This window comes from Kryptolebias marmoratus, linkage group LG10, assembly GCF_001649575.2.
Source record: "Kryptolebias marmoratus isolate JLee-2015 linkage group LG10, ASM164957v2, whole genome shotgun sequence".
Lineage (NCBI taxonomy): Eukaryota > Metazoa > Chordata > Actinopteri > Cyprinodontiformes > Rivulidae > Kryptolebias > Kryptolebias marmoratus.
This window is the reverse complement of record NC_051439.1, coordinates 10,468,061-10,482,242: the sequence shown is the minus strand read 5'-3', so window position 1 is coordinate 10,482,242 and position 14,182 is coordinate 10,468,061. Positions and strand designations below refer to the sequence as shown.

Below are 14,182 nucleotides of genomic sequence, written 5' to 3'. Positions count from 1 at the left end.
GTGCTCTGCTCTTTGTCCTCCTCACTGGTATTATGTCTCGAAAACTGATGGCAGAAAGTGTTCACAGAGATATAAATGTTGATGACAACTGAACACGACAACGAACAGAGATACAGCATGATGGAGTATCACAGGCAGACAAAAGGGAAAAAAAAAGTTGGACAGGGTATCCTTTTCTACTGAAGAGCAGAAAGGAAAAAAAACATTCGAGGAATTGTTATGAGTAGGACGAGCCAACGTTGCTACGATATTCTGAGTCTACAAGTTCTGCATGTACTACTACTCAACTCCATCTGTGGGGGAGCTCAGGGATAAAGGGAGTGTGTGCATGCTGCTTATGCTCATACTGTCTATATATAAACAGACCCATACAACAGTGGCATGTGCATCAACTCAGCAAAAACAGCAGGTGTTGTGTGTAGTCAAGCAAACAGTTAGGGACATATGATTTCAACATACACGCCATAGGACAATGTTTCAGCTTCAACTGTCGTGCTACAAACAATAAAATACTTGTAAATTTCTTACAATTTTGGCAACACTAAAACCAAATAAACCCCACATTTTATGAATAAAATACAGCCTTAAATTTTAACTGTAAATGCCTGATTTCATACTCTGCACTGGGGTTTTACACTGATTCAATGGATGGTCTTAGAAAAACTTTCATTTCAAGTCACTGCAATGTATACAAAATAAGTGGTTGAGTTATCAAAGGACCACTGAGACCACCCGTGACTTTACTCAGGAGAGGAAGAGAAGTACGGTGGATACTGGGCATTCACTGCCAATTACACCATCAGCTCCTTACTTGCTGCTGGTAAAACATATAGCCTCCTCCAAACTTATTAGGAAACTATTTTTCAATATTTTTCTGTGCAACTAAAACAGAACAGAATTCCTCCCTGGGCTGCACGGCGTGTCGTGCTGAGCACCATCGCCACGCAACAAGAAGGCCCCAGGTTTGAACCTCAGCATAGGACATTGAACATTTAAGAGCTTTGAGGACTAAAAGTAAGATTAATATTTATATTAATTAGGAGCTTTACCTTCAGCATAAAATATACATTTTAAAATTTCTAAATGGGAAACTTCTTGCAGTCTTTCTTTATGTCTGCTTACTGACAGCACCAGAACATTCGAGTCTCTGGGACCTTTCATGGCCAACTGTTCTTCAGTCTTCCATTTTAGTCTTATTTTATCAGTTTTGCTGAAGTTTCCAACACAAGCACATACTGTACCACAAACATAATTTATGTGCTAACACATAAAGAGACACACACACACTAGCATACAAAGACCGTTCAGGACAAAGGCTTACACTGACATTAAAGGGCCTTTGTTTAGCCACAGTTATCGCTACTCCACAGGCGGGTTATGTTATGAGCATCTATGTCTGCTGCGGTGTGTTTGTGCAGATGTGTGCGTTTGAAACACAAAGTGCGGACTGAACTCTCGCAGACACCCTGTGCACCCGGAGCTGATTGTCGTTAGAGTTTTGAGTGCACGGAATTCTGTTTTTGTGCGTTTGTGCGAGTAAAAACAACTGGGAGACAACAAGAGATCCACCAACAATGCTCACAGAAAGAAGAACAATTGTGCCTTTGACGGAGTTTGTTTGTGGTGGTGGGGAGACAGGAAATGAGATCATGCTGAGGGCTCTGGCTGTGTGCGCGGAAGGCTTATCGAAGAGCAAGGCTAGACCAGGAGGAGAATACCAATCACGTATTAGCCAGTCAGGCTTATGGAAATAAGAAATAGTTCATTCAGTTCAATGCATCAAAAGAAAGTGGGAGCTGGTTACACCAGGTACCATCATCTCGCTCCTGCTTGCAACTTATCCTCATCTTGCCGGTTGCATTGTGAGGTGACGATAATAACACTTTAATACTGTTCAACTCTCCTTTTTCTTATACCCGAGAAGGATTTTGTTTCAAGTAAGTGTTTTGAGAGATGTACAGTGTTTAAAAAAAAAAATACTACTTGCAAAATACCTCCTTCCTCTTCCTCTTTCCACTCATCCATCTTTCTGTATCAATTCATAGCTTCAGGAAATTGAGCAGACTTCCCTTTCCTCATAGAGTTTGTCAGAACACAGTATATCTTGCAGAGTCTTTTTTTTTATTGTTTTTTTTATCCATGATCTCTATGTAGTGTAATAGTCTCTCACTGAACAAGTTAATGTTTCTTTTTTACTACTACACACACACAGCGTCTCGAACCACCATCTGGCTTTAATCACTCATTTATCTTCAAGCTGATATGTTGCATCATTCAATTAATCTATCATATTTACCTTCAGTTTTTGCCCTGCTTTCCACAACCACAAACCATATCCACTCAGTCAAAATGACTGGATGCTAAGGAATTTGAGATGAGCAGCAGGTGCACAATCTAAAGCAGCTATTTTATACTTGATCTCTAGAAGGAATGGATGACATGGGGCTAATGTGATGGGGGGGGAGAAAATTAGGATTCCAGTAGTGACATTTTTACATCAAAGCCCTGTGGGCATTAAAACTCTCTGTTCAGCATTTTCAGCATTTAGTGCCTAATCCACGGCACCATTTGTCAATTCAGTTTGAGTTCATTTTCGGGGTGCAGGGAGGCTGGAAATGCAGGCGAGTGAGGATACAGAGACAGAATGTGTATGGATTGATGTTAGCTACAAGTATAGAAGACGTCGTATATCAAACCAGGGAAAAAGTTTGGTTTTTTAGTTTAAACAAGTTCAGATGAGAAAGGTTATGAGAGGATATATTAATAACCTTATTCAGTCTTTGTCCGTGTTCATTTTAATAAATGCTAAATCATCAAAATAAAAGACCACTCTTAGACAAGGCTGTAAAAACTGTGAGAAAGTGTTAGCTATTCTACTTATTTCATCCCATTTTAAAAATAATCAAACAGAATAGATCTTTGTCAGACATTTATTTTTCTTTTTTTTTTTTAATTATTCAAAAGCATCAATGTTGAATTGGTCTCAGAAATCCTCTCTCAGTCGATCCAGTAAATGAATGCTGTCTCTGATGCTACAAATAAAAGCTGACACTGTGTCCCCAGTGCCGCCTTTGAGTCGTGTGTGGTCAACCTGCTTCCTTCGTCCGTCCTTCTCATTTTTCCACATCTCTGCCTTTCAGCTTAATGATGAATAAAAGGACAGGCTGAGGAAGCACAAATGACCGTCCACTCACACCATAAAAGCACAAGTTGGTGATATGCAAACTGACATGTAGTGCACCCATTACTGTACCTGCAGCTTACACTTCTGTTCACCAATTAACTGACTACAAAATATAGTTCTCATTTTGTAAATTATTGCTGTAATTACCTCCTTATCAAACAGCTAACTATTAAGGCATTAGTTCATCAAACTAGTGTCATCACGCATCGCTGGCTGGCCACAGATATCGAAACCATCCAGCCTACTTCCCCCGCAAAGTGAGGTGAAGTGTGTGGCAGCACATAGCCAGGGCCGGTAATGACTTAAGGGGGTCAGAAGGATATCAGGAGCTGGCATGATAAGTGATGACATTCTCATGGGAACAAGTTTAATGACTTTCCCTGCAAAGGGAATCCGCTAGTTTTGCCGGACGATTTTACTGCAGTGAAACAAAAAAAAAGTGCCGGGACATCCTCTCTGAGCACATCACAAGAGCCTATTTTATTCCTCAAATTCAGGTCTTGTAGTAAAGCCGGGTGTTGCAAAAGTTTGTCTCCTCCCCAACAACAACAACAAAAAAAGCCCTAGTTCAGATTAAAAACATTGTGGAACCACGATTAACCCATCTTGATAAAGCTAATGCAATTTGTTTCTGTGATAGTTGAAGTATATATTTGCTAAAACTCTTAAAATTTTAATAATTTTAAAACTGTCATTAAAAACAAATGGCACAAGTAAAAGTTTTGGAAAATCTTTCTGTAATCTGTCACACACTATTTGACTAGTTTACTATAAGAATACAGAAAGGTCCAGGCTCAAATGGGGATCAAAAATCTATTTTATCGAGGTCCTTTACTTTAGAGATGATACATAGGGGGGAAGCAGGGGTGTAACCTTAAGAGCTTAAGAGCTATGGCAATTTCCAAACTGTGGGAAAACAAAACACCAATGCAAAAGGAAGCACTGAGCAGAACGCATCATGTGCTCCATTATCTTTGAAGTTCTATATATGAGGATGAGTTACTTCTTTGCAATGCCTCCAAGCTGGTGAGAAGAGTTCACAAAGTTCAGTTGACCAGTTGCTCAACAGCTTACGTCTAAGCGAGGGTTCAGTTTCACAGAGTCAGCACAGCACAGGTGGCGTCTGTGTGCGCATGTGTGCTTTTAGTTGCAACCAGATGACCTGCCCACAACTCAACTGGGCATTTGACTGTTGGCAAATACAAATGTCCAGGGGATAAAATGGAAACAGACACCCATTTAAAAGACATGTCACACATCCCATCAGATGCCTGAAGGTCAACAGAAATGACGTGCTGGGGTGCCTTTCAGCTGCCTATCAATGTGTACGTGTATGTGCTTGGCTGGAAAGTAGCAGAGCCACAGATACCATTTAATTGAAGGTTGAAGTTATCAGATAGCCTGCGACTCAACTGTCAGTCAAGATGCAGTCACCCCGGTGATGCTTCACAGTGTTCAGCACCACTGACGACATTAGGAAATGGCTGACTAATAAGAATGGTGAGGGGGTGGGTAGACAGACACACAGGCAGACAGAATGACAGAGAGACATTCAAACTCACAAACACATTTAGTAGACTGATGTGGGGCACACAGACCAGAGGAGGGACACACTTAAGGGAATTATAGTAGAGGCGTGCTGGCAAGGGAAGTTATTTTGGTAGAATCAACATACTGCGCTGAATCCAGACACCAGGACAATCTAATTATCTGCTGGAGAAACCTGGAAAGGGCACATGTAGCTGATCTGACAGAAAAAGCCTGAGTGAGTGGGCGCGACCTCAGCCAAAGGATATGATAAGAAAAACAGAGTGGTGTTTTAAATCAAAGTGAAAAGTGGGAATAAGAGCTGCGAATGTTCCAAAAGACGGAAAATAACATGAATGCTGCCAAATCTTTGATGGCATGTGACTTGACGCCAAGAATGAATAAATAATTAACTAAATAATCATTTCCTCATAAGAACTTAAAATTGTGTCAGACAGACGTGCACGTGTATTTTCCAGAATTGGGTGCCGTTTAGGGTGGGATGGTAATATGAGAATATTGTATCCTGGGGTATCCCAACCATAGCAACAACATTGCTTTGGATACTATCATTATAAACTCTGCTGCAAAGTTTATCAAGTGTTCTTTACTGAAGTTGAAACAATGTTTGAAATATTTGTTTATGAAGAATGTACTTCCTGTGGGATGTCTTATTGTGCCATTACTGCTGTGTAGCTGGATTATGTTTATTGTAGCGACGCGTAGTTTAGGAAAGGCACTGCATTGAGTGTAGAGAATCTCAAGCGCAGGTATAATCAGCAACTACGCCATGACATTATGGGTCTGTAGTAAAAAATACTTTTTTATAAATTACATAAACTAAACCTATCAAAGAGAATGCAACACTACAATTCCTCTCTCTTGTTCTTTATTTCTTTCCTCTGTTATCACATCATATAGTTTGTTACCTCAGGTCTAATAGGTTAGACTATTTTCTCTCTCTGACAACAAAGTGGGCATGAACACACCTTGACTCACCCTGTCCAGACTCTTCTTAAACCACAGATCATGTCAAGCTCAGTTCTTAAGGAAGTCAGCTGAATGTAGTAATTTTATCCTCCGCTGTCTGTTACTCAAATAATGAAACCTCAAATTTTATTCCTACAATAAAATTATGAAGGGCAGCCACAAGAACCAGGCAGACCAAAGGGAGCGAAAGATTATCTACATGACAATTTATAACTTACCCTAGTTACATTAAAATATTTCTGAATGACTGATGTTTGCCTCTCCACAAATGTGCTTTTGGCACACAAACCCAAGGAGTAGGATGTATTTCATCTGGCATTTACCGTTTTCCCTGTTAACTTTATAATCTCACTTGGCACAGGGTTGTGAGTGTGTGTACTAAAAAAAAGAACCAAACAAAAAAAATGTTTCATTGTTGTGACACTTTATGAGCACGAGTGTGTGTCTCTACTAAGGTCATCCAACAGTCAACTTGGCCAACAGAGAAAAATTAATTAATTTAGTAGCTTTCTTGACAGCTTGTAAACACAATACAGAGTTACAGCCCCACTCTGCTCCAAGCAGCTGAGCACAGCAAGCAAAGGGACACAGAGGGCCATGAGGATGTCACACTTCACACTACACGTGAGTATCAGTCAACAGATGTCGACACAGTCACAGGTGGTCTACACTAAATTATTTTACAGAACCTTTATTACTTTCTCTTAAAAAAAGAAATAAATAAACAAACACACTGCGGGTCAATTGAAAAAGATAACACAGACAGGCACAGATTAATGTACACAGACAGTACAAAAGATTATCTCATTTAGTCATATCACCTGACATGCTCTTTAGGACAACTAAATATACCAAGAAATTGAAAAATCAACCAGTTAGAGTCAGTGTTATCGCACATGAACTTCACTTGTAGAGTAAACCCCAAATAGTATCTATGTTATCAAAAATGTATGATTGCTAAACACAGTGTTCACTATGATAGCTTATGATTACTGAATGAAAGCACTCTTGAGGACACTCACTAAAGATCAACAATCAAATACCAGATGTGGTCGATTGATTTGGCCTCAGCTCAGATGCTGTGACTGGTTCTAGGTCAGCCAAAGCAAAGCTGATCCCAGGCGGTATTTGCTGTCCTTTATCAGTTCTGTCAGGGTGGGCTTTGCTCCCGCTCTTTAGTGTGCCTTATTCTTTGTCACCTTATTCCAATTATATCCAAGCACCATTTAGAAACGAGAGAGAACAGCTTATGAGTATGTCAAAGATGGGGGAATGAATTGAGCTGAATGACGGGTCAAAGTCCTTCCCACACACCACAAGGTTTAACAGAAGCACACTTGTCATTCTGCACACAAGGCTTGCCTCTTATTCAGCATTTCCACCATCCTCCACTTCATCCCTATGACCACCAGAGGACCTCAAAATTACAACGCCACATAATTATAGCAATACAATTTGCACAAAAAGTTCTTCATTCTAGTTTTCTTATGATACTAATTGCTGTCTGGTTCCAAAGTGACCTTAAAAAAATTGCAAGCAACATAGTGCAGTGGCCACATTTAAGGATGCAGAAGGACTTACATCTGGGTACTCTTTGACAGGCACAAACAGTTTCTCCTGCAGGTGAATGATGGGTCCGATAGGTTCAGGCAGCTCCAGTGGGTGTCTGTCCACAAGGCCATTCACTGTGTCGCTGTACATATCTTTACGCACTCTGTTGATTTCTGAAACACACAAAAAAATAAATAAAACGTTAACAGAATAAGAACACGATGAGCCCTTTTTTTTAACAGCACATTTTTTGAAGATAAATCCCTTGATTTATGAGCAACAACTTAATGTAGCTAAACGTTTAAAAACAACAAAAAAAAATGGTTGCCTGCACTGAAGTTTTGTTTATCCTCTAAGAGTCTTTGGAAAACACTGACACGCAATATCATTTCAGTCTAAAATGGTACCATTATAAAAACACAACAGGTTTCGCCATAAACAGTAAATTGGTGTGTGTCTGCCTTTCATTTCAGATGCTACAGCTGAAAATAGTCATCAAGCTGTTCCATTTATGACCATTTTCTTTCTCTTTATTCCTTTTCTGTGGTTGTTCTGACAGCCGCTTGTCAGAGTCCTTCAGAATAAGCAGCTAAGTAATAAGAAGAAATCACTCCAAGTAATAGATATTTTACTTTGAGTTCTGATCCTTTATTTTGATAAAACTAATGCCCTTTCTCACTGACTGCCAACTCTTTGAAGCACATGGCCACCTGTAGATTTTATTTTTAACCACTTGCAAAGCTTTTAAAAATTAAGCACACACCATAAATGGTGTGGAGTTTTGGCCCAGAAAGATAAGAAAGGCATCGCTCATGGTAACAAACCTGAATCTGCTCATGCGAGACTTTGACACAGCTGGATGAAGATTGATGGTAGAAGTTGTAACCCCCATTAAAAGGACAAAACATCAGGTTGTATTTGTGCTTCTCAAATTGCCATTTATAATGTATGCGAAATTAAAGCATCACTGAATCTAAAAAGGGGCCAAAAAATGTGATCAACAAAGAGGAATAAAAAAAATTAACATGAAACACTTGACAGAAAATGACGGGTCTTTAGAGGCCTTGAGGAACTGAGTGGAGTTGAAGCAGGTATTAGGCAGCATTTCCAGTGTCCCTGTGACTTTACTTCTGTAGGAAGCTCTAAATTAAACTGTGGCTAACTATAGATGTCCTGAGTAAAACATTGCTGACCTCTAAAAAAAAACCCACTAAGATCTGGAGGCAAGTCAACCTTGTGTAATAAGCTTGTTTTGTGGTGTTAGTTTAAGTTAAAGATGAGCATTAAGAGAATTTTTTGTAAAATTGAGTGTTTGGGAAGACATTTAAACTAAAAAGTGTTGTCTCTGGACAAATGGCATTTAGCTTACAGCGTCACAGACAAATACCTTAAAATAGCTCCGTGGGCAACACCTGCTAAAGACATTGGGTCAAGTCTCCTGACTTATTTGTACTGTTCCATAGTGACTATTTTACAAGCCACATAACCTAAGAGCTATGTGGTTCAAAGATACTCCCAGACGGTCCAAATAATGAATTCATCCCCCTGTTATTCAACCCAGAAACCAGATTACATCAGTTCTAGGCAATATAGCAGCCAAACAACATATTGGTTTGACTATGAAAAAAAAGGATTGTGGAGACACGTCATGCAAAAAGGAGGTCAGGACAATCGAATGCAAGCAATAACTACACAGCTAGACAAAGCTACAGAATTACCCAAATCACATATCTTTTGTTTCTTTCTCAAAACATCTATATTTGCTAATAAGTGAATCATTTTATAGATTACTTAATGTACATCTTTATAGTCAGAAAACAAAAGTGTACGTCCATTTAAAATGCTTTGTTTCTCAAAGTGAACATTGAAGAACACATAAAAGGTTTTAAATGCAATGTGGGATTGTTGAAGATGTTTGTACGAGTTATTAAGTGGAAAGAAAAGTTAATATTCTGCAGTTTGGTTCATTAGTTGATGTTAAAAGTAAATTAACTAAAAAGTCAAAAGTAAATTAGCAAATCTGTTAAGCTATGTCCAAAGCAACAGCAACAATAAAAAGGCCTTCTTCACATTTACCACTGCAAACCAACAAGCAGCAGTAGCATTTCTCCTCCTAATTTTTATTTCCTCTTGCTGAAATGTCACATTAACATAAGGGGGCTGAACTGGGCTATCAATGGAGACGTGCGGCATTTGACAACCTCTAATTTCAGTGTGGCAACCCTTTTCAGAAGCATTGCGCTTACCTAAAAATTACCCCTGCCTTACATGGCCAAGAAAATCATTTATCCATCTGTCCACCCCAGTAGAAAAGGCTGATGACTGTGAGTGTGTGTGTATGTAAGTGTGTGTCACTTTCTTGAGTGGGGGTGAGAAAGAGTCACTATCAAAGAAATGACAGAGTGGGGTAGTGAAAAGACAATCGGCCAGAGTGATAGAAGGGTAGGCCACCAAATGAAAACTTTACTTGAACTGTGGCATTAGATGACAAAACCATCTAAAAACTCAATTTTCAAAGCAGCTACCTCTGTTCACCAGTTTGGCCATTTCTAGGCACAGTGCCATCAGTGTGTCATCCAAGACATTTTGTTAAAAACCATAAAGGCAACAATTTCTGCCAGAGCTATCAGAAGGTGGTGGGGGTTCACACACACATGAACACAAGAAGAGACTGCAACAGTTCTTGTAAGACTTGTACACAAATAGATTTAAGGAAAAAAAAAAAAAAGAGTTAAAAACAAAATCAAAAGATAAAAACGCATCAGATTTTGGAGGGTGTGGGGGAGGTTGGTTGGAGGAGACGGAGAAAAGAAGGAAAATTATAGGCCAGTGCTGAGCGAGTACGAAGCAGATGTATGCCTCTTGACTCACGCTGCTCTTTTTCAGCCTCAATCCAAGTTAAAACACATCTCATTTTGTCCCTATCCTTTTTGTTTCTCTCAGTTTATGCACTTGCCAGAATCTGCAAAGAGAAGGAAAAATGTTACAGGAAGTGCCTGCACATCTATCTGACCCGTGTCCAAAAAAAGAAGCGAGTTATCCTCGTCTTCTCTGCGATCTCAGCCATGTAGAGGAATGAGTAACTAAGGAAAGGATGTGGGAACGAAAAATGACACGTGAAGGAGTTTGAGGTCTGATGGGTGGAGATTAAGCGGTAAACTACATTCCCCAACCCTGACAAGCTCATCAAGGAGATGGAAGAAAAACAGAACTCAAGGGCTAAATTAAAAACAACGAACAGGTCCAGATGGAGATGCTATAATCAGGTTCAAGACAGGTGAGCTTCATTCAACGAGCCCTGCTTCATAAGAGAACGGGAACAAGTCCATGAAGAGGCTGAAAATAGACATGCTCCATAAATGCTTTGCCCTCGCTGTGTGGCTCACAGCCAAACGTTTGGCCATGCAGCACACCTCTGTCAGTGTGAGCGAAAAAAGAAAGAAGAAGAAGAAAAAAAGCACAGTGAAGGGGAGCAAAAAAATGGACCGGGCAAGTAATCGGTGTGATCAGCTTTGCCAGAGAAAAGCTGCTTTGGATGCCTTGTGATGCCTGGTATTAGGCTGATAAAATCTGGCACCTGAAACAGATTGAGACTAACACCAATTAATCTTTAACACAAAACGATCAAATGTTCAACTCTGCAGAGAGTCTGAATGAGTCTCTCTGTTGTGGGGTGGTTTAAGATCAAAAACTTCTAGTGTTCAAAATCGATCCATCTTTTTTTTTCCTGTTCACATATGTATGTAAGCTCTATTCATAATTTAAGCAGAGGAAGAGAAGGTCTACAAAGTTGAGTTAAAGATAGAAGTAATGTGACGCTATTCAAAAACCTACAGCAATAATATATGCACCTAAATGTGCCAGTGCTGAGTAAAACAAGGCTCAGGGGAGAAACAAGCCTTTTCACTTTAAAGCTGTGCACTTTAGCAATCACAAAGCCTGGTAACCCTCTGCAAGCGAAAGGATTTGGGTGTTTAATGCATCCCTGGCCTTTATTCGCTGCACAGACAACTTTATCCAAGATGGCACTCCACCTCAACAGTTTAGGGGTTTGACAGGCTGAGCATGTGAAAGACAGGGTGTTCTTTTCAAGCAGAAAGCAAAAGTATACAGTGCATTGGTGGGGGTGACTGAACCATGAAACTGTCTGCATTTCTTGGTTTTATCAACAACTCACAGCTTTTCTTCACCCTCCCTATCTTTGTGAGGCTTAAAAAAATAGTTTCTTTATGATTTCACCTTATTCTCACTTCCCTATTTTTGATGGGAAAAAAGAAACTCTGAGCAACAAAGTGCTTTGATATTCATGTGTCAACTATTCTTGTTCTTAATGACTTTAGTCTCCCATCAGCATAATTAAGTAGAGCTTATTCTTAATTCCCTAAAATCAAAATAAACAGGCTTAATTCGGAAATGTTCTTTCCCACATATGAGCACAGAGAAGCAGGGACAATAATACACTTTGTCAACAACCTCTGGCATCTCTATCTATTTGCAATATTTACAACCAACCATTTTAAAACCTTAGCTAATCTAAAGGATAGCAGGAACAAAACAGTTCACAGAAAATTTTTGTAATAAATGAAAGGTAAACATCATTATTTGTCAACCTAATGAGACTTATGTTGTGTCCAAGGAAAATAAGTCAAACACAACAAATGTATGCTTAAAAATAATCCAACGCACAACTGGATCCAAGTTATTAGAAGTTCGTTTAACAGTGAAGCTGAAGAAAAACAGACTCATCTGTCTCCAGCTGCTTACTGGGTATTTCCCCAATAATCATGTCCCTTTGTGTATTTCGGCATTTAGTCTTTCCTTGTCCACTGAAAACAACAACTTAGTCCTCAAATAATTTTAACCTTGTTCGATAAACACGTAACTGGATAAACTTTAAAGACTGACACACAACAGACTGGGGTTGAATTGTTGGCACAAACTAAAGACGAGGATGTTGTCGCTCGTCCCCGGAGGACAAGATCAGTCAGAGGAAAATCGACTACAGCTTCAGACATTTTGTTTACTCAAAATAGTCAAAATATTCCAACAGTAAAATTGCGCTCAAGATCCATGACTGTACTACAGAGAGTGAAGCGCCACAAAAATAAAACTTTCAAAAAATTCACACACACACACACACACACAGGACAGACGTGGGCTCACCCTTCTGTCAATTTAAAACAAAAGACTGAAACCAAACCAGATTAAAAAGCAGATTTATTTTTAGCTGGGTTTTAACTCTAAACACACAGTGTTGACTTTTACTAAATAAATGATGTACAATTGAATCAAGTTTGTCTTGTACACATGCTGTTACATTAAAATAACTGATCACAGTCATTCACAATGAGCTTGAAATTTGTTCACATTGTAGCTTCGATCTGCAGTTATTCTGTAGTTACTTATTAGAGACTACATGCAGCTGTAAGCCTTATTTAATGATCAACAAAAGCATGATTTAAGCTGTACACTCAAAACACAATCACAGTCTGTCTTTTAGCTTGCTAAAGTAAAATGGAAGTTGAGCTAATCTGATGATGTAAAGTGGTTTTAAAGCTAATTTTTGTCCAATTTATTAATGCTAATTTTATTTTTTTATTTTATTTCAGTTAGAACTGAATTGTACTGAGATGAGGCATACCCAAATATTTAAAAACGTGTCCATGTTCCTGTGAAGGATGTGTGAATATGAGCCATGTGGCTTAAATTTTACAAGGCATTATTTTTTAAACTGTTCCACACTCTGTTCAATATTATCACATCGTGTCTTTAACAGGTAATTAAAAATACTGTAATAAAAACTTGCATTTTATTGTTCAGTGACCACCCTGATCTAACTTGTTGCTTAACCCTGACAATATGTGAATTCGAGCACAAACCCTCACAAGCTGAAAGGGCCTAAATGATTCCAGACAGAAATGTCAGTGATGTTTTGCAGCCAAACAGAGACATTCTGTCTAAGGCAGGATGAGCAGAAAGCTCCAGCATCAGGTCTTTAAGTACATAAGCTACAATCTACAAGGTTTCTGCATTCTCCTCTGACTGAGCCAGGTTTAAAAATAAATATATAAATGTGATGAAATACAGAAAGACACAAACACACACATTTACCCAACACATGGGTAAACAGAAAGCCAAGACACCGAGGAGCTCCTCTTTCATCCAAACTGAGGACGGGCATTGCTTTCTACACTGGGGGAGAAAAATGCTTACATGCAGCGAGAGTAACACAATCTCTCTGAAGCAACACTGTGGCAATGCTGGGTTTAAGTATACACATCCATGTCGACGTCCCCAGCCAACTACCTCTATAAGAGCAGCACGTTGTGCTCTCTGATCATCAATAATGAGCTGCAGCTAGCTAACAACTTACTTTATATATAAGCTATGGTCCAGTCTGTGCCACACAAATATAAGCATATACAATACATACAGAAAACAAACACCCAACTACTAACTAAACATTAAAAAACACCCACACGCGAGCTAATGAGCCCATGTGCGTTTGTAGGCAAGGCTCCCCTGAGAGAGTGAACCCACAGAAATAACACTCCACTTGGAAAGAGGATGAAAACTGCCTCGGAGAAAAATCTGCTAAACAAACACAACAGGGAAACAAGAAGGAAATGGTGCTACGCTGCTTCTCTAGCTTGCCTTACTACCCACAGGTTTATATTTACAGACAGAAACGTACAGCTGACCTGACACCAAAAGACAAAGAGGGAGAGTAACAGTAGAGGTGATAGGGATAATTACAACTAACTCTTGATGTAATATAGTATATGTGAAAAAAGTGAACTTGTATGTAATGTTATCAGAAACAAAATTGGTTTTGTCCAAACTCAAGTCAAATATGGCCTTTGCATCACGTTTCAATCAAAATCTTTTAAATTCCATGAAACTGATGTCAGTACAGATTGGTACACTTTA

The 14,182-nt window shown here is 39.2% G+C and overlaps 1 protein-coding gene across 6 annotated transcripts in view; it reads right to left on the bottom strand.

Moving 5' to 3' along the window:
• The window catches only part of qkia (QKI, KH domain containing, RNA binding a), a 63,851-nt gene that overhangs the window by 32,290 nt on the left and 17,379 nt on the right, over positions 1-14,182 (bottom strand). For all 6 annotated transcript variants that reach the window (XM_017416224.3, XM_017416216.3, XM_017416244.3 and 3 more), the window contains exon 2: positions 7,283-7,425. In XM_017416224.3, coding sequence (XP_017271713.1) covers positions 7,283-7,425 — 143 coding nt within the window. The remainder of the gene's footprint in view (positions 1-7,282; positions 7,426-14,182) is intronic.